Source organism: Typopeltis vanoorti, chromosome 5 (assembly GCF_054136105.1).
Source record: "Typopeltis vanoorti isolate ZY-2024b chromosome 5, IOZ_Tvanoo_1.0, whole genome shotgun sequence".
NCBI classification, from domain to species: Eukaryota; Metazoa; Arthropoda; class Arachnida; order Uropygi; family Thelyphonidae; genus Typopeltis; species Typopeltis vanoorti.
In genome coordinates this window covers 53,519,517-53,540,691 of record NC_143553.1, presented here as the reverse complement: position 1 = coordinate 53,540,691, position 21,175 = coordinate 53,519,517, and the positions used below count along the sequence as shown (strand labels likewise).

The following is a 21,175-nucleotide window of genomic DNA, read 5'->3' as shown; positions in this document are numbered from 1 at the left end:
TTCAGCTCAAGGAAAAGTACAATAGATATTGTGTGGATAGTTTGGGTCTTGCACGATGAGTCTCCAGACTCCATGGAGGTGTGAAGTCTGGAGAATTATTGTGAGAGACCACAATCTTGGGAGATTTCAGCATTCACAACTCAGAATGATTTCCCTTCTCCAATTCAGTCTTACTGTCACTTCTCTAACTCAATCTCCCTATCACTTTTCCTTTATAACCTCACTGTCAGTAACAATCTATCACAAATTGTCCATCTGTCTGCCAGATTACCTAGTAATTCTATCAACCCATCCATCATCCTTGATCTCTTCTTAACTAGTTCTAATTATGCTATAGATGGCATCTCTCATCTTGGAGATTATGCTTTTAATTATCAAGTTTCCATTACAAAATGTCCTTTATTCAGCCTCATGATCTTTGGCACTATAATTGTTGTACTAAATGACATAACCTGTGTGATTTTCACCCCCCCCCACACACAGGAACTGACTTCCACTTTTCAGATCGACATGTTCCATCTGAATATTGAAATATTTCTGACTGAACTAGAGGCCTTCATTCCCCTATTCCACTCTTAAGCCCTCATTACTATTTACACAACTTTGGTTTTCTGAAAACATGTCAAACTGTTCAGCAGTGATAGATAGATAGAATTCTGTATATTGCATAAATCTGGTATCCCACACTGCCTTCAAGGTAACATATGGCAGCTGGTGTGTGTGGGGGGGGGGGGGGGGGGGCTATCAGCCAATCCAAATCAGAAAGTGCCAAATGCAGTAAACTTGTCTCCTGTGCAAGTAGCAGTTGAGCCACATACACTTGCACATCATCAAAAGACAAGTGCAATTTCCTAGTTTTTCTTCTCTTCCAACATCTACATTGATGATCAAAGCAAAGTATTCCCAACAATACCAAGAACTCACATGACATGCTTCCCTAGTCTTTCGATTCTGATAGTAATTCTCCCCCCACAACACACACACACACACACACACACACATACGCATGCACACATTGTGCATCCAGTTATGCTTAAAAATTCATTGGCATCTATCCTTCAGCATGGAAACTAGCCTATATCAACCCCCCCCCCCCCCCCAAAGAAAGGAGATAAAAAGCTAGCCATCCAACTGTTGTCCCATTGCATTCACCTCAGTTCTGTTGAAAATCTGGTAAGATTAGGAAGGTGCCTAATCTTACCAGATTTTCATTAGAGAAAGTCATTAACAATCAATTCTTTCACCACCCAGAAGCCAACCATTTAATCAGTGATCACCAATATGAATTCTGATACTTTCAGATCCACAGCAAATCTCCTTACCAGCATCACTCATCTATAGAACCAGGCTTTGGAAAGCTTCGGTAAAGCCTGTGTGGTTGCTCTAGACCAGAAGTTTCCAACTTGTATTCTGCAGAATCCTAGGGTTCCACCAATAAAAATAAATTGGGCGTTATGTAATAAAGTTAGTTTCTGAGCTGTAATTAATAGTTTAAAATATGTATGAAAAATTTATTTAAATAAAGTTTTCAAAAAAATTTTAGTCATTGAAAGTACCAACTTTAAATGACTTCTAACTTGTTTGCAAGCTACTTGTGATATGCTGAATTTTTGATGCATCAGAAAACCAAGACTAGGATTTATTTAGCACCTATCCTTATGGACATGTAGCAATTTTGAATGAACTGAAAATGTAGATCTTAATTCAAACAAAGATCATTTCTGTAACTCAGAATAGGTGTTTCTATCAGAAGAATAGAAACAATATCTGATCATTGAAATCAGGAATAAGTCTCAGATTATTCTACATGATTGAGAGTGACTGAAGTGTGTTTCATAGGAGAGTTGACTTGCAAGGTTATCTCTCTTCTTCAAAAACCAGGAAGAGATATAACTGTTACAGAACTCAAAAGGAGAACTAGTTTTAATAAAATATCAAGAGTGGCAGAGTCTGATATTCCGGTTAGTAGATTATCTGCGTTAGGTCACTGCTTACAGTAAATACTTTAACATCTCATTCTCTTGGTTAGCAGAAATGTGAAAAAAAAAAAAGCAGTCAGAGTTGCCAGACATGACTTCGCTGTTTGGGTAATTGGACTGCTGAAAATCAAGCTTCATAGATTTGAAGTCAAGTGATTTTCAAGAGTCTGTAAAGACAAGTGAATACTTAGAATGGGTTTAAATGAAAGGTGCCAAGAAATTATATTCTTGGTTTAATCCTTTATCCAAGTGCAAGCAAACAAAGGTTGCACGTGAATTAATTTCACGACTGGGTAACTTGTATGCAGAGGATGACTTTGCATCACTTGCTTTAGTATCCCATAATGGCAAAGTGCATATCCTTATGGACATGTAGTGACCCTCTCCATAAGGATATGTGCTTTGCATTATGGGATACTAAAGCAAGTGATGTGACGTCGTTAGCCTCTACATACAAGTTACCCAGTCATGAAATTACTTCATGTGCAAACTTTGTTTGTGTACACTTGGATAAAGAATCAAACCAAAAATATAATTTCTTGGCACCTTTAATTTATAATATAATCAAGTGCAAACAAAGGTTGCACATGAATTAATTTCACGACTGGGTAACTTGTATGCAGAGGCTAATGACTTTGCATCACTTGCAATTAGTATCCCATAATGCAAAGTGCATATCCTTATGGACATGTAGTGAGTGACCCTCTCCATAAGGATATGTGCTTTGCATTATGGGATACTAAAGCAAGTGATGTGACACCATTAGCCTCTACATACAAGTTACCGAGTCATGAAATCACTTCATGTGCAAACTTTGTTTGTGTACACTTGGATAAAGAATCAAACCAAGAATATAATTTCTTGGCACCTTTAATTTATAATATAATCAAGTGGAAAAACTTTCCACACTTAGAAATGGGTAAACATTAAGCTGGAGGGGTGGGGGAAAAGCAGTTCTAGATTGGATATTTTTTGGCATGGAATATCAGATCATACAAATGCACAAGTGTCATCCTTATGAAAGAAATCATTGGCAAGATATGCAGTAATTGTACCTGTTGTTTGAGGTTCAGTCAAAAACAGAGCAGGCCTGGATGTCTGCATTGGTGGTGCATGTCATTTATGTTTGCATGTTTGTAAAAATGGATTTTTTTCTCTAGTTTTCTTTCTTTTTTCTTCTTTTTTAGTTTTATATTACTATTATTATTATGATTCAGGCCTCCATATAGTCAAAAGACTCGAGAGATCCTTCCTAGAAAACACTGTCTATCATACCACTCCTTGAACTCGCTGACCGTTCATGTTCTCGCCACTCTATCAGGCAATGCATTCCACGGTTCACCCACACCTTCCTTTCATAACTTCCAGAGATGGCCCCTTGTCCTTGCTCCTTCCTCTGTTCCACCAAGCAAAAGAACTCCCCAGTGTCAAACTGTAACTACCTCTGAACTGTTTAAAGGTCTCAATTATATTGCCTCTCCTCTTTCTATCTACCAATCTCTGCAATCCTCATTCCCTCAGCTGATCCTCCTAACCAAACTTGTATAATCCTAAAACCATCTTTGTTATCTGCCTCTGTATCCTTTCTACAGTTAATTTATCCCCTTCAAATCCTGGGGACCAGAGTTGAGAACAATAGTGCAAGTGTGGTTTGATCAGGGCTTTATACAATGGAATGACAACTCTTATCTCTGCAGGTCAGCATCCTTCTCAGTATTGCAGCAATCTTCTAGGTTACATTCACCACCTTTGCAACATGTTCCCTGAATTTCAGGTTTTTATCAATCATCACCCCCAGATCTTGTCTCCCCTACTTCCTCCAAACAGAGTATGCTGCCTCCCATCGATGTATCCCAAACTTCAAGACTTTACATGCTGCTGCATTAAACTGATTTCCCCTCATTTATTTGCCCATCTGTCCAGTTTATTCAAATTCTCTTGCAGGGCTGCCACATCTGCACTGTTACTAATAACTCTTCCTCTTGCTAGCTTCACATCATCTGCAAACAACTGAATATCCCCTTGCAATCCACTAGCAATGTCACTGATATAAAGATTAAACAATATAGGTCCCAGTATTGAGCCCTGTGTGACCCCACTTGTAACCTTCTGCCTCCTTGATATTGCCCCACCATACACAACTCTCTGACACCTATCAGATAGCCAATCCTGAATCCAGTTGACTAACCTGACATCTAAACTCATGTGCTGTACCTTAAATATCAGCTTAAAAAATGGCAGAATATGCATTTTCCTCATCAACTGCTCTTGTCATGTTATTATAAAAGGCAATCATATTACTAAAGCAATAACATCCCTTAAAAAATTCATGTTGACTCTCACAGATAACATTACTCTCATCTTCCCAACATCACTAATTTCTCCAAGACCCTAACAGCTACTGATGAAACACAAACTGGTCTATAATTTGACACTTCCAGACACCTTTATGCAATGGCACTATCTTACCTTCCTTCCATTTCTTGGGTACTATCTTTTCCGTAGTAAGACTTTCATTGAAAAGCCAGGTCAGCTCTGCTCAGTTCTTTAGCATATTCTCTCAAAACTCGTGGTGAAATTTCATCCTGTCCCACAGTTTTGACATCCAGAGTACTCAGTATTTGAAACGCACTCTCCTCTTGTACCTCTAAGCCTCAAACCTTCCCTATCCCTCTAGTATTAAAACCTATTTCTCCAGGATGAAATACTCCAATAAAGTGTTCATTTAACAAATCCACAATGTCCTCTGCATCAGTCCCTCTATTCCCATTTTTGTTCCTCAATGTTATTCTTCCATATTCATTTCTCCTCCCACTGGCTACATAGCCAAAATATTCCCTAGGATTTTCTTTGCATCCTTGGATTTTAGGATCAATCTCTTCTCATATTCCAGTTTTGCCTTCCTTACCATAGTCGCTCTCCTATCCTGAGTCTTATATTCTTCATGCATCTGCTTTCCTCCTTATATCTCTTCAATAATCTCTTTTTCATTTGCAGTTCCTGTTGGATATTGTTTTTCATCCACTTAACAACAAACTGTCCTCTTCACTCTTGGAATATAGCTTACTATTGATGCTAACAAATATTCCTTCACAATTTCCCAAGCACTAATGATATCTCACCTTCCAATTCCTTCCTCCATGGAATTGCCCCAAGTTGATATCTAAGACTATTATAATTACCTGCCTTATAATTCCACACATATATTCCCTTCTCTTTGATACCCCATGTTTATTCATCTTCCAAGTCAAAACCACTTGGTCCGTCTCTCTGACTGGGAAAGGATGCCATCTCAGTTATAATCAGTTCTACTGATGCTATGACCAAATCCAAAATTCTTGAACCTTGTGTTCCTTTTGTTACATACTGCCTAAGACATTTGTCCATCAAGAATTCTACAAATTCCATTCCCTTATTACTACATGAATTTTCCTCTTCCCAATTTATACTGCCATAGTTGAAATCTCCCACAACAGTCATTCCTCTTGTACTTGCCAAGCTCAACTGCCTAAACATCTCCCAATCCTCACTCTCTGTGCTCCTTGGCTTGTAGCAACACCCCACTAAAGATTCCATCTTGCCAACCTCTACTTCACACCATATGCTTGCAAAACCATTAGTCTCACTGCCCTCCACTCTGAGAGGATATTGTTATACCCTGATAAGTTGGAATGTTAAAGTTTCATCTTATCATTGTATAACAGAGCAAACACCCAATAAGAAACATTAAAATATGTGTGGTATCTGGGTATGAGTAGTTTTGAACAATAATAAGACAAGAAAGGAAAGAATTGTAAAAGTAATGAGATGTTATTTACTTGTATAAAAGAAAGGAATATGTTGGAAAAGTGTGCAAATATTATGTGTATAATTTAATACTAAAAATACTGAATTAAAGTCTCATTATCTTTAGTGTGTGTGAATTAACCCTTATTGTGAATATACGTGTAAGAACCAGACCAACATAACCTGGGTAAACGTATGCTTGAATTTCAGGGGGCAAAGCAGACAGCTGCCCCAAGCAGTCTCGTGCTCGCGGAGTGTGCCTAAAAGCGGCGGGAGACAATAGGACAGTATGACATCAGGCACACGTGACGGCATATTCTATGTGCCGTGTGAACGGCCAAAGTTATGGTGATGGCCCTTAGGAAGGAAGTATAAAAGGGTTAGAAACCCTCCCCCCCCACACACTCTCTTCTCTCTTATATCCTGTGTTTGCCAGGTAGTCGATCGGAGCTCTGGGTGTAGGTCCATCGCTGGCATGCGATGGGTCGGGTTTTCAGCGGGAAATCTAATCACGCGATACTGTAGCAGGCTATGCTTCGTGGAACATCGAGGAATGCACGTGTCCGAAGTGCTGTGATAATGATAGTCAAGGAGATGATCGCGTTCATATATCGACAATCTGAAAGAAAGGAACAAAAGAGTATAGATAAGTAGACAATTTATTATTTGATGTGTGTGAGAGTCCAGAATTTAATATTGTGTAGAACCTTAATGAAAAGAGACTCAGAGATAGCAATTAAGAGAGACTGTATGAGAAATGACTTGTTTGTTGTAGAAGATTATGAAAGGATAGACACTGTTTGAATCTGAATATTATGTGTATTTAAGAATGTTTAAACAGGAGTTAATCTACAGAGTAAAAGTTGACTGAGATTATAAAGATATAGATTAAAGTGTAAGAAATATGTTATATATAGAATAACTTGGGTAGATTGATTTTTGATGGGGGTTTTATGTGAAAGGTATAAGAGTTATCAGATATGAATTATTCCTTAGCTAGATTTTGAATGGATCCTTTCTAATTTTGTATTGTTAACAGTATGTACATTATGCTAAATAAACCTTGTTGTTCTTTAACCAATTTTGTCTCTTTATGGAATTCGATGCACCACTTGTAAAATTAGTTACGAATCTGGGCGGGAGATATATAGAAAATAATTCACGGTCATGATTGCCTATCTAGTGTTATCTTTGTTCACTTCTTACCAACTTCTTGATTAACATTCTAATTAATCTAAAAGTCCTAAGTGGCACAGCTTAAATAAATAAATTTTCTTAGGACTTAACGAGAGGTTGAAGTGTCTGCCACATAGGTTTTGGCTTGACCTTCGGGCTATTCCTTTGTGACCCAGAGATACCACATGCCACACATTGGCCAGACTTTAAGGAAATCAAAAGATATAGGAATTTATGAGAAAGGGGCACGACGCAACAATATAAATCATCACTTATAAGTAGCTCCACCACTGCATTTTCTCTTCCTATCTATTCAAAAAATGCTGTACCCTGCTACTTCTATTCCTGTTATTATATCATCTTCCATCAACCACATCTCTCTCTATGTTCACTGGGCATCTACAGATGCCGTATGGTCACTCCGATGTTCAGTGATGTGCCACAACAGGCTTTCCCATGTAGTTCTGTTATTTGCTTTTTTGGTGGCCTCAACTCTCTGAAGACCAGTCATTCCACACACATGCCATCTATCCATCTCGATGATAGTCTGCCCCTTCCTCTTTTTCCAGGAACTTGCCTCTTATTACTGTTCCAAGAAGTCCCCTTTCCAATCTTTTTGTGTCCAAAATATTTTAACTTTCTTCTGTCAATATCCTTAAGGAGCCTTAAAGTTCTACTGATCTTTTCTAATACCCATTCATTTGTGCATCTTTCAGTATATATCCTCAACAGCCTTCTATAACACCACATCTCAAAAGCATATATCCGTTTCTTATCTGACTAGGTTCCACGTCTCACATCCATAAGTAGCTGTTTGAAAAACAACTGCATCTGAAATCCTAAACTTTGTTTACATGGAGATAGATCCATCCTTCCAGATTTTAGACATGTCTCTGACTGTTGTTTTAGCCATTCCTAACCTTTTTCTAACGTCTTCCGAACAGCAATTCTTCACGTTAATAATGGATCCCAGGTACCTCAAACTTGCTGACTTGCTCAATTCTTTCTCCATTAAGGTACACTTGTTTCTCAAGAGCTTCTGTTTGTATTTCCTTTGAGAACCATAATCTTTGTCTTGCTAGAATTGAGTTGAAGTCCTCTGTTATTTCTGATCTTGCCAACTTTGTTAAGAATTAGTTCTTCCATGTCATTATAAAGGAGTACCGTATCATCAGCATACCTCAGATTACTGATCAATCTACCTCCTATCCTAATTCCTGAGCTCATCCAATGTTTCACCCATGATGTCCTCTGCATATCAGAGATATCCCAATAATCTTCGGACAGGCTGATGCAATCAGTGCCACCAATTTATCTCCTTAATTCCAGATACTCCTGGCATTATTAAAAATGTCACTGTTTCTATACCTATCCTTATCTCCTCCAGACTCCACTGGACTCAGCATTACTTGATGTATTCCCCCTTCTTCCAAGCACCTGATCCCACAAGAGGCAAACCCTGCTACCATCCACCCTGGTACTTCTAGTCAGGGCCGGCGAAAGCGAGCATGCGGTGCATGCAAGCGGCGCTACGAAGGGGCACCGCCACCACTGGGCATGATTCATAAGTTCATTTTTAAGAAACAAAATTTTTATCATAAAAACAAAAAATTCTTAGAATGATCAATATTTAAATAAATAAGGCCGGATACACCGAATAAAAATTTTAAAAAATTGTATATTGCCGCCAATTTGATCATTTGGCTGTTCACAATTTTGCAGTGAGAGCAGATGCTTGCCTGCAGAATGTTGTATCTACTGTAGTCTATCTAAAGTGAAATAGTTAACATGTGCAGAAACGAATTTTCGTACAAAACATTTTTTGCTAGGTAAATCAGTCATATGGTATGCATCTCGGTAGGCTACTGATAGTAGTGTAGTGCAGACTATTATTTCGTCTCTGTGTCGTGTTGTGTAATAATTTCTTGTGGGTATAAAATAGAAATGGAATCAAAAATTAAAAAAAAGTTATCCGGTGCACAAAATCGTAAGCATCATGCTGCAAAAGAAGCAGATATTAAGAAACAAACTGGGGCTCTTAATAAATTTGTTAAAATATTAAAATATTCTATTGCAGATTGTAACCAACTCGATACATCAGAAATCAGAGTTGAACTGTGCACATAATCAGTTTGCATGAAAGTACTATTGCAACTATTCAACAAGATGCATGATTTAAGTGAAAAACAGTTAGGAGAAGATTTAGTTGTAGTTGACCACGAAACTAACCCATTATTAGTTTCTGTAAATTTGGAAGATCCAGGTGAATGGGGAAATATTGATGAAAAATTAAGAGTTGTTTTAATTGAAATGGGGCCTGTTCAAAAGAAAAATATAATATATCCCAGATATACATATGGTCGTAAATTTGGCGACAGTATTATAATAGAATGGGAAAACGGGCAGCTCGTGCCAAGAACATGGCTCATTTATTCCGAAATTTTAAATTCTGTTTTTTGCTTTTGTTGCAAACTTTTCGCACCTACTTAATCAAGTAGTCTTGTAGAAGGTTATAACAATTGGAGAAATGTAAGTACAACTTTGCATAGACATGAGACTAGTTTAACTCACATGAAAAATTTCTTAAAATGGAAGGAACTTGATAAAAATTTAAAAAAACAAATCTACTATTGATTGCCAGACTGAAAGGGTGTATGAAATGGAAAAGAAACATTGGACAAGTGTTTTAGAATGCTTGATTGAAATTATAAAATTTCTTGGTAGCCAAAATTTAGCTTTTCCAGATCACCTGATAAATTATATGAAAGGAATAACGGCAATTTTTTAAAATTAGTCAAACTGTTTGCAAAGTTTGATCCCGTTTATGGAAAATCATGTTGAAAGGACACTACAATGAAACAACAGAGTACACTATTTGAGTAAAGACAATCAAAATGAAATATTGGAAAGTTTAAGTAATGCAATCAGGGACACAATTTTAGTATCAATTCGAAAATCTAAATATTATTCCATAATTTTAGACTGCACACCTGATGCAAGTAAAATGGAACAAATGACCATTATTTGCTTTGTTTCCTGTGACAATGGAATTGTCAAGATCAGGGAAAACTTTTTAGGTTTTGCAGATCTATCAGATTCCACAGGACATGGTTTATGTGCAACAGTTATGGAACAACTGGAAAAATGGAACATTCCCATTGAAGACGTGCGAGGTCAAGGGTATGACAATGGGGCAAATATGAAAGGGAAAAAATATGGGCTCCAAAATTTGCTTTTCAATAAAAATCCTCAAGCTTTTTACGTGCCATGTACTGCACATACTCTAAATTTAATCATTAATGATGCAGATAGAATTAGTTTCTTTGCAATTATTCAAGAAATATACAATTTCTTTTCATTCTCTTACAAACGTTGGGCAATCCTTTTTAAAGTTCATTAAAAAATTTAATATTGAAACAGCCATCAGAAACACAAACGGAAAGTAAAATTAATGCAACCCGTCCTCTATGATATCAGTTAGGAGAAATTTACGATGCACTTTTTGAAATTTTAAATAACGAAAGTTTTAATAAACTCAGCATGAAGCACAAAGATTATGTGCTAAAATAAACGACTACAAATTTATTTGCTCTCTTATAACTTGGCATGATTTAACAGAATAAACCCTGTGAGTAAAATGCTTACAGACAAAAATACGAACATTACACTTGCTTTAGAATCTATCGAAAACTTAAAAATATTCTTACAAGAGTATCGATCAGATACAAATTTTAAAGAAGTTCTAAAAACGGCAAAAGAATTGAGTGAAGAGGTGGATGGAGAACAAGAATTTAAAACTGGTACGGAAGTTCGACGGTGAAAGAAGACACAACAATTTGACTACGAGCATCATTACGAAACGCCACAATCGCCAGAAGATAAATTAGAGTGAATGTGTTTTATACACTTCTAGATATTGCAATGTGTTCGTTAATAGAACGTTTTGAACAACTAAAAACATATTATGATAATTTCAATTTCTTGTATAGATTATTACAAATTAACAATGAAGATTTACAAAAAAAATTGATGATTTAGAGATTCTCTTGAAGGACAGTGACAATAAAAGACATAAATGCAATAGAACTATATGACGAGTCATGCGCTTTCCGGGATATTTTTCGGAAGGATAATTTAAATATTCAAAAGCCCTTTCGATATTCTTAATTTTATTGTGTCCAATAATTAATCTTTCCCTAACTTTTCAATTGCTTTAAGAATACTATTAACTTACCTGTTAGCGTAGCACGTTCCTTTTCCAAGTTGAAATTGATTAAAACCCACTTAAGAACAAGTATGTCACAAAATAGGCTTGCTAGTTTGGCATTAATAGCTATTGAAAATTATAAATGTGTGGAATTAGACATTAAGACCATTATTTCTAATTTTGTGAATATGAAATCAAAAACCCTAAAATTTTAATTTAAAAAATTTAAAGTATATTTATGTAATTTAATTTATTTCCTGTTATTCTGTGAAGATTTTATTTTTTTTATTTTTCGAATACTTATATTAAATGTTCTAATTATTTCTGAATTCTTTTCTTATTTTCTCATCTATCTTGAGTTTCTTTTATTTTCCTAAAAGATAGTTCCACTTATAAAAATTATTAAAAAATTCTTAGTACATTGTAAAATGCAAAAAATTTGTAAACTTCAGTTCAAATAAATTTTAACTTTAATTAAAATTCATTTTAATTTTGTTAGTGATCCCTGTATCATTATATTCAATGATTAAAGTGAAGTGGCTTTATCAAAATTTGCTTCAAATTTTGAGAATTTTTTGAATATTCGGGTTTTTAACAATTATCCTGCCTAGTCAACACCCCCTTGTTCGTTACATTTAGTGAACCAATGTGTGGCTGGTCTGTCAAAATTTATTTAAGAAATTTCAAATAATTAAAATTTTTATTATCGTAAAAGAACCACACATGCCCTGATAGTTACAGGGGCGCTTAGATAGAAATTGCATGCAGGTGGCAAAGACCCTAGCGCCAGCACTGCTTCTAGTTTCCCTGCATTGACACAGTGACTTGTTCAGAGAACAGCAATCTTTCCAGATGCCTACATCCTTCCTCATTCAAATGTAAATGGTCTGTTGCATACATTTCTTTTGTCCTCAGATGCCCTCCAAGCATTTACGTATTCCAAGCCTATCTTCTTACACAATTCTGGCTATCATGCTATTTATTATTAATGCTCTTCTACTCAGCTCATCATTATCATACCTGGGCAATACACACACTATCTTCCATCTCTAAGTTTTCTTCTGTATAACCTCAAGCATGAATCTCAGATCTACACCACCCAATTTACGCTGCTCTGAAGTCATTCATGTCCACCATCACAATCATCTCATCCACCCTTTCACCCCACTTAATTGGCATAGCCACACGTTCTATTGTTACTCCAGGCAAACACTCCTCTTGCATGCCACGGATTATCGAGTCTTCATACATCACACCTCTTACCACTCTGTTCCTTGATTGCTCAGATATATTACCCTGCATCCCTCACTCTCTCTCCTCTAACACTTTCTCTCCATGTTCCTCCACTTACCCGTCGTCTTGGCATGTCTATCCCTGGTTCCAGCACGCCCTTGCATTCTTCTCATTTCCTCTCTTCTACTATTTCTATTCTCTTCTTTCAGGTAACTCTCTCTCTCTCCATCTCTAATTCACCTTGCATTCATCTCTTCCATCCACTTAATGTCATCTTTCACACTTCTCAACTCATTCCTGAGACATTCCACCTCCTCTTTCAGTTCATCTCTCTCTCTCTCTCTTTGAAAGCTACCCACTCTTGCTCTCCATTCATCCTCCCAATTTAGACCATCTCTGAAAACTTCACAATTATTCAAACTTTCCACACTCCATACCCTTATTTTTTCATTTATATTTTGCTCGTTATCACCCTCTATCACACTACTCGTCTCTCTAGGTCGATATTCTCCCACCTCTGACATAACACTGCTGAGGTCGGTTTCTTAGTATGATTTTTTTTTGGTACTTTTTAACTTCAATGACACTATAACTGCTTTCTTTCATGCTAGTATTGTTAAAAAGTTAAATACGTAGTTACATGGTGTGATAAGAATTATCTTTGAACATGGTATCTATTCAAAGAATACTCAGTCTGTTTGCCATAACTTGATCTCAACAGACACCTTCACGTACCACACTATGACTTTCTTCGGGAAAGTCGTAGTGTGGTAGAGTTGTGTTAGCAGGGCCTATGAAGGCTGATCAGGAAGCCTCCTGATCTGCAATGCTTATTAAAATCCTCCTAGACTACCACATCTGCACTATTATTAATAATTCCCAGCTTCAGATCATCTGCAAACAACTGAATATTCCTCAGCAATTGATTGGTGATGTCAATCATATAAAAATAAAACAATACAAGTCTCAGTAGTTAGCCCTGAGGTACCCCATTTATAACCTTCTGCTTCCTTGATACTGCTCCCTTATACACAACTCTTATACCTATCATCTAGCCAATCCAATTCACTAATCTGATATCCAAACCAATATGCTTCAGTTTAAATATGTTTATCATGTGGCATGTAAAATCCAATAAAAAAAAAAGCAATATATGCCTTTCCCTCATCAACTGCTCTTCTTAATTTATTATAAAAGGCAATTAGATTACTAAAATAAGAGTGCCCCTTAATAAATCCATGATCCACATGAGGGCAATAAATCCACAGATATATTGCCCTCATGTACTCACTGTTGTATATGATCTCTCATTAATTTCTCCAAAATCTTAACCATTGAAGAAATGCAAACTGACCTATAGCTTGACACTTACCATCCTTTTATCCTTTGGGCACCTTTCCCATAGCCAGAGTTGCAATGAAAAGCTAAGTCATAAAGAATTAGAACTTAGTAAAGGTTCTAATAATTTATAATAATTGCATTTTTTGTGGGGGGGGAAGAGATCATGATTTTATAGAACATAACGAAAGTTTCAAATATGACATATTCTTTCTAAGGTCTGGGATACATTGAAAGTTTAAAACATGCATTCTGACTGTGTCTTTCTCATATTTGGGAAACAGTTTGATCTTGCACTTTCTTATTTTTCTTCTAATTCAGTTATGAGTATTCTTCACATGAAGTGGCATAATCTTTCTTATCCATATCTTCTGTTTGCTATTTTACAATGTCAGCAATGCAAAACATATACAGTGAATGGCATATAGCTTCAAGAAATATTTAGATTGATTCAGTTTTTAATATAGAGTATTTTAAATGAAACTACATTTGTTTTAAATTTACTCCTTGCATCAAACAGGCAGGTTTCATTTTTCTTTTTACATATATATATATATCAGATTTAAATGACCTACAGACTGTTTCCATGCCATTCAAGTGAGGCCTTGACGTTATAATCAAAATAAATAAGATATTTTACACACTTTGCCTTAATGTGTTAGATTCAATGGCCTATCACTAATTCAAGTAACCTGGCTTTATATAAACCTAATTAATGTAGTTAATTCTTCCATAGTCTGCTATGCCTGTTAATCAAATGCATGTATTCTTGAAGTTGGTTTATCTGTTTTGCATATGTAAAATGAGTTTCTGGGAGGAAAAATCCTGCCACTTCATGTGAGACCAGCCAACTGATACTCAGCTGATATGATCTTATAAAGGTTGTTCACATCCTGGTCGGGATTCAAATATTATCACTGATCAAAGTACAGAGACTCATTAAGTAGTAATGATGAGGATTCTTAATATTCATTTAATAAATTCATCAATTTGATTATAAAATGTAACAAAAATTCACTAATAACATTTGTTCTAGCAATTCTTGTCAAATTTAGCATATATATATATCCTTTTAAAGGTTCACTAGAAATGGATCTTACATGTCTACCAAAGCCAACAAAGGCTGCAGCAAAATGTGGGCTTCATCAGCTAGGTCTGCTAAATGAAGATACAGACTATACTCTATTGAAGGTTAAACCAAGTAATAAAGATGAAGAAGATTATATTAATCTTTTCCAGAAAAAGAAGGTTCATGGATTTTGGCCATTTGTTAGCCATGATCCTGAGAAAGGACATACTTTAGCAGTAAGTATCTCTATAATTTGTATTGGGACTTATAATAATAATAATAAAAAAAAGGTAGCATTTCGCAAAGTGAACTAATCATATTGCTAATTTCATTAGAATGCTGGATTTAGTATACTCCACATTCTTAAATCATGCTTCTTTGATTCTATTTTGATTTTATTCACATTTTTTAATTAATGCTTGACTTATTGTTCCATGGCCTTTTAGCCAGTCAAGGCATTTTTTTTTCCTTTCTGAACTTGTGTTTTCTTCTATTGCCTTAAACTTTGTAAAGAAAATCTAAATAAGAAAATACAAATTGTAAAAAAAAAACCTTTACAATTTCTATTCTGAATGACAAAGTGAAACTAACTGCTTGTAAAGTTTTCTGTTGTTACTGTTAATATCAAATCATTTATAAATATAGTTTAATATTAATGTTTCAACATACTTGGAAGATATTAAGCTGTTTTGCCATGTATAGAAATGTGTGAGCAAAATACTTAGTGTTTTCATTCAGAAGGAAAGTTCAGTTTATAGGAGATATTTTGTTTGTTTCGATATCCTGATATCCAACAGGGTGCGAGGAATTTTATACTTTAGCTCAAGACTTCAGGAAATGAATAAAGAAAACATATTGCTTTATAATAAAAATATATTTTTATGAGGCCATTATAAATTTATGATGCCAAGGACTTGGGAGCTGATTGTGGAGGGAGTTGAAGTTTAGAGAGCATATTACAAAGGTAGCCAAAACTAGACATTGGATTACCTGGTTGTTGAAGAACATCAACAAGCAGGGATAGAGAAATTATATTTTCCTTATGTGTAAGGCTTTAATAAGGTCAAAGCTGGACTAATGCATGCAGAATTGGATATCCAGATTCTGTGGGGGATGAAGAAGTGGTGGAGAGGATCCAGAGGCAAGTGACAAAGATTGTGGTAGGTCTATGGAATGCTCCCTATGAGAATAGATTCACTGGCTGTGTGCACAATAATAAAAACCTCTTCTATCAGGTCTACTCTTTCTTGCTGATCAGCTAGTTTTTAAAGAGGTTTCTATAAGTTTGACTCTGAAGACTTTTCAGTACATGGCAGGAAGCGAGAGAATGAGGAGTCACCCATGGAATTTGTGTAAAAGCATGGTTACCAAGGGTGTTAGGATTAGATTTTTTGCTTGGAAAGTGTGAATGGGTGGAATGAGTTGCCAGAGATAATTCTAAGTGCTTAGTTAGTGAATAAGTTTAAGGAGAGGTATGATAGGTATTGTGTGAATAATGGATCTCCTGTTATGAGTCTTCTAACTCCACAGAAATACCAATATTATAATATTTGATAATAGGTAAATGGTAATAATTTTGCTTTAGTAATCATCACTTATCTGTATTTATACTACTCAGATAATTAAAATGAATTATGTACATAAGTGAAATCTTTTGCAACTTTACCATTTTATCCTTATTAATAGAATACTGTTAATCTGCTTTTCTCTAATAATAGAGAAGCAATTTGTCCAGTATAGGGAGTTGATTGTTGAGATGATTGCTTTATACACTGCACATACAGTGTGTAAAACAATTATTCAAGACCTTTGACTGATGCCGCTACCTGGTGTTTTTGTAATATGCTCCAATAACACAAATATTCCTATTCAGAATTCTGGTCAATTAATTCTAACTAGAGTTAGTGACTTATCACTTAGTTAGACAGTTAATGACTTAAGGAAAACAAGGATTTTAAATTGAAGGTGAGTTAGCCAGCCTCATACAGAAATAGCAGTGCTTTTCATCCTGGGAATATGTAAGAGAACATACAATTAATGGACATAATACACTGTATCATAGCTTTAGTTGTTTCATCTGCAATTCCAATCAATGTAGTTGGAAGTATTTTCTCTTATAATTCTCCCTTATAATTTTTTTTTTTTTTTTTTTCATTTGTAATCTAATTTCTCCTCCACGAGAGACCATGTAAGTACAGTTATCCCTCGACTTACGTCCGGGTTCTGTTCCAGCTGGCAGGATGTAAGTTGAGTCACACATAAGTCGATATATTAAATTAACAGAGTTATAGGGGTTAGGGACTTAACTGTAATAAGTATAGTGTCATTTTAATTTTTAAACCTTATTATAAAACTGTACTATGTGTTACTGCCACTATAAAACAGGAGAATAATCTTCCTCCACAATCACATCTTCATTACCTTGCCTGCGTGAATGATCAGGCTGTGGCTCTTCTGGTATAACATTTGTTTTTTTGATAAAAATATCCAATGTGCTTCGCTTATTCCTCTTCTTCTTTTCATCAAATTTGTTCATAGCAAGCAAACGCATCATGTACTTTCATTTCTATTATTAAGTAGTGTTCAACATTGGGGTCCATGTCTTCAGCCATTTTGAGAACATCACTAACTGCAAAGAACATTTCTGCAAGCCCCTTCACTGTAAATTGTTTAACTACCTCTTCCTGTTTCTCTTTTCCCTCTTCCTTTTCTCGTTTTTCAAGCAACCATTATTCCTCCAGGTCAACTCTTCAGGGAAACTTTCTATGAGTTGAATTATGTCATCATAATTAAACTCATAGAAATTCAGATTGTTTGCTAGTTTTACCACCTTCCTATGGTCGTAATATGACTAATATTGAGTGAAAGATAAAAGAAATAATGCATGGCTGGCAGATACTAGCCATGTTTTTGAGTCACATACACAAAAGAAGAAATTATTTTGTCCTTCATTGCCAATTATATGATGACAAATGAATGTACTACTAGTAGTAGTAATAATTAAAAACTGTTTTTATTCTCTGGTATAGGGAAAAGTAGAAATGGAGATAGAAATTCTCTCAGATGAAGAAGTGAAGGCCAAACCTGCTGGACAAGGAAGAGATGAACCTAATATGAATCCCACTTTAGATCTGCCTAAGTAAGTAGTTTATCTAGTTTTAAAAAATCACATCCATCTTTTTTCATTGGTATTGATAAGCTTTTAAGTATTAAATACAATAAGTATTTTACATTGCATAATTTTCTTTTTAAATGTGTGTACATACATTTAAAAAGAAAATTATGTTTTCCATCTCCTTCCACTTTTGTCTTTCCTGTCTTTCTAGAAACCATTATATTCTATAGTCTGTCCTTGTAAACACATTATACAGTTGTCAGCAAGATTACCGTCATTCCAAAACAATATTCAATCTTGCATTCACACAAATTACTCACCTCTGCATTCTTTACATAGAACTGTTCCTGTTATCATTTATGACTTGTATCAACAAATTTGGGACAGACTACTGAATGTTATTACATCTTCAAAATATTTCTGATACTGTCTGGCATTCATAAGCTTGTAAAGTATATAAATGGACATTAATAAACTGGCATATCCTATCAGGGTGTAAGGAAACCTGACAAGTTTCTCCTCTTTCTAACTTCTTTGTATCCTATGTTTCTATACAACAACTTTTCTTACAATGTCTATCACTTCCGTAATGATCTGTGGAATACCATTCTGATCATCAGTTCCCAGCAAAAATTGCCATCTCTTGTTTTGTGAAGTATCTGAATCTGTTCCATTTAGCATGTTATTCTTTCTCTCCCTACCCATGCATATCTTCCTGATAACATCCATATAAGAAAGATTAATAGTCACACAAATCACAGACATGACTTCTGCATTATTTCTGCTTCTTCCTTAACAATGTCATTTTCTTTGCTTCAGGATGTCCTCTTTTTTTTTTTCCCACTTATTAAATATAGAACTGTCATTTCTCAAACTTTACATAGCCCTAGACTAATTTTCTCAGTATAATTTCTGTAGCTTGTCATATATCCCTAAAGTAATTTGTAGTAAATAAGCAGTTTGTAATTACCAGCAAAAAATTTAACATTTTTACTGATATAGATTAGGCAGTGAGCCCAAACTAAGCGTACTTATTGCATGCACATGTCAGGTAACACATTATTATTATTATTATTATTATTTCGGACAACTCCAAGGAGTCGACAGACTCATCGAGGGAGGCCCTAACATCATGTCAAGAACAACTATTCGACATTCACGGTCATAGCACCCACAACAGACTCTGGCAGCTTATTCCACTCATTTACCACTCTCCAAGTAAAAAAACCTAGCTCTAACACCCTTGTTAACCACATTCTTGCCCAGCTTCCATGTATGGCTACTAGTACTCCCACCACCAGTCCTATTCTCAAAAATATCTTCTGGATTAATCTTATAGAAACCCTTCAGTAATTTGAATGTCTCAATCATATCATCCCTTTTCCGCCTATCAACCAATTTTTGCAACCCACAAATCTTCAATCTGTTCTCATAAGGTTCATTCCAGAGACCTGCCACCATCTTGGTCACTCGTCTCTGGATCCTCTCCACCTCCTCCCCATCAAGAAGAAACCCTGGCACCCATATCTGGGCACAGTAGTCAAGATGGGGTCTTATCAGGGCTTGATATAGAGGAACAATAACTTGTTTGTCTCTGCTTGTTACAGTATTTTTCAGTAACCAAGTGATTTGATGAGCTGATTTAGCCACTTTTGCAATGTTCCCCCTAACTCTAACTCCCTATCCACCAACACTCCCAAATCCCTGGCCTCATCAATCTCCTGGAGTATGGTTCCACCAATGTGAACAGAGCCCTGCGGCACACCACTAGTCACGAGCCATCTTTTGGACTCCACTCCTGAATAAACCACTCTCTGGTATCTCTCCATCAACCACCCTCATATCCATCTCACCAACCCTATATCCATCCCTATCTGCTCCAGTTTACTGATTAGAGTTCCATTTGGTATCCTGTCAAAGGCCTTGGTGAGGTCTATTAGAATCACTGTAAACCCATTGCCCTTATCCAGTTCAGCCATCACTGTGTTATAAAACGTAAGCAAGTTACTGAGGCATGATCTACCCTTCACAAAACCATGTTGCTCCCCTATACAGTATCCCATTTTCATCTATCCAATCTGTATTCTTCTCTTGACTAGTTTCTCCGAGACCTTGACAACAATTCCTGATATGCTAATCAGTCAGTAATTTACAACAGTAGTCTTGGAACCTCCTTTATGCAGTGGGACTATTTTCCCCTCTTTCCACCCCCTTGGGAACTAACCCAGACCCGAGACTCAGATTAAACAAAATGGTCAAGGGTACTGACAATTCTTTAGCCGCTTCATGTACGACACGAGCTGGTATTCCATCCAATCCCACAGATGTATTGACATTGAGGTTTTGCAACAGACTACTCACCTCCACCTCGTTCACCACAATTCCTGTATAATCTATTGGTTCGTTCATTTCTGCAATGTCACCACCTGGATGATATACTCTTGCAAAGTGCTCGCTCAGTAATTCAACTATATCAACTGATTTAGTTACCTCCCTACCATCGGCATTCTTTAAAATCATTCAGCCATATACATTTTTTCTTTTACTTGCAACATATCGAAAGAACTGTTTAGGATTCTCTTTAGCCTGCATGGCCAATGTTCTTTCGTAATCCTTTTTTGCTTTTCTTACCACACTCGTTACCCTTCTGGCCTGGGCTTTATACTGTTCATGCGCCTGCCGGTCACCTTTCTCCTTTGTTTCTAATTCAGAAATCTTTGTTAGAAACCTTTATGCAAACACATGTAAACGTCACTTATGCAGTGTATATGCAAAATACTTAGTCACATGTTCTAGGCAACTATTTAAGAATGCTACTGGTCAGTAGTATTGATTACATTAGGAAAAATAGAGGATCTTTCAAATTCGATAACAGGCTTATTGTGGGTGCTCTTCTGGATGGAGCCATGATTTTGAAAACAGCAGAACTTGACTGGTTTCTCAAAAGATGAGAACAGTTGTTTAATCAGTTGAAAAATAATCCACATTGCTTGTCTAAGAGACATAACTGTGTTCCTAAGACAGTCTGTCAGGAATGAAATTGGCATTGTCTGAGAAGGCTTGCATGGTCAAACAGAACTTCTTGTGTGCAGATTGACTGAAGCATTTAATGAAAGCTGTTACCAGCCCATATCTCACTGAACTTATATACATGGAATTTAACAGGATTAGTATTGGCAGTCACATTCCTATATGGAAACCACTGATTTCTCCGAAGAACTGGAAGTTCATTTACAGTGGTGTTAGGAACACTGTGACTGGACAATGGAAGA

The 21,175-nt window shown here is 36.0% G+C and overlaps 1 protein-coding gene across 3 annotated transcripts in view; it reads left to right on the top strand.

Annotated features, from left to right (window-relative positions):
• Positions 1 to 21,175, top strand: part of LOC150106416 (dysferlin-like) — a 328,783-nt gene that overhangs the window by 273,767 nt on the left and 33,841 nt on the right. For all 3 annotated transcript variants that reach the window (XM_090393128.1, XM_090393127.1, XM_090393129.1), the window contains exons 48-49: positions 14,798 to 15,024; positions 17,818 to 17,927. In XM_090393128.1, the coding sequence (XP_090249254.1) occupies positions 14,798 to 15,024; positions 17,818 to 17,927 (337 nt within the window). The remainder of the gene's footprint in view (positions 1 to 14,797; positions 15,025 to 17,817; positions 17,928 to 21,175) is intronic.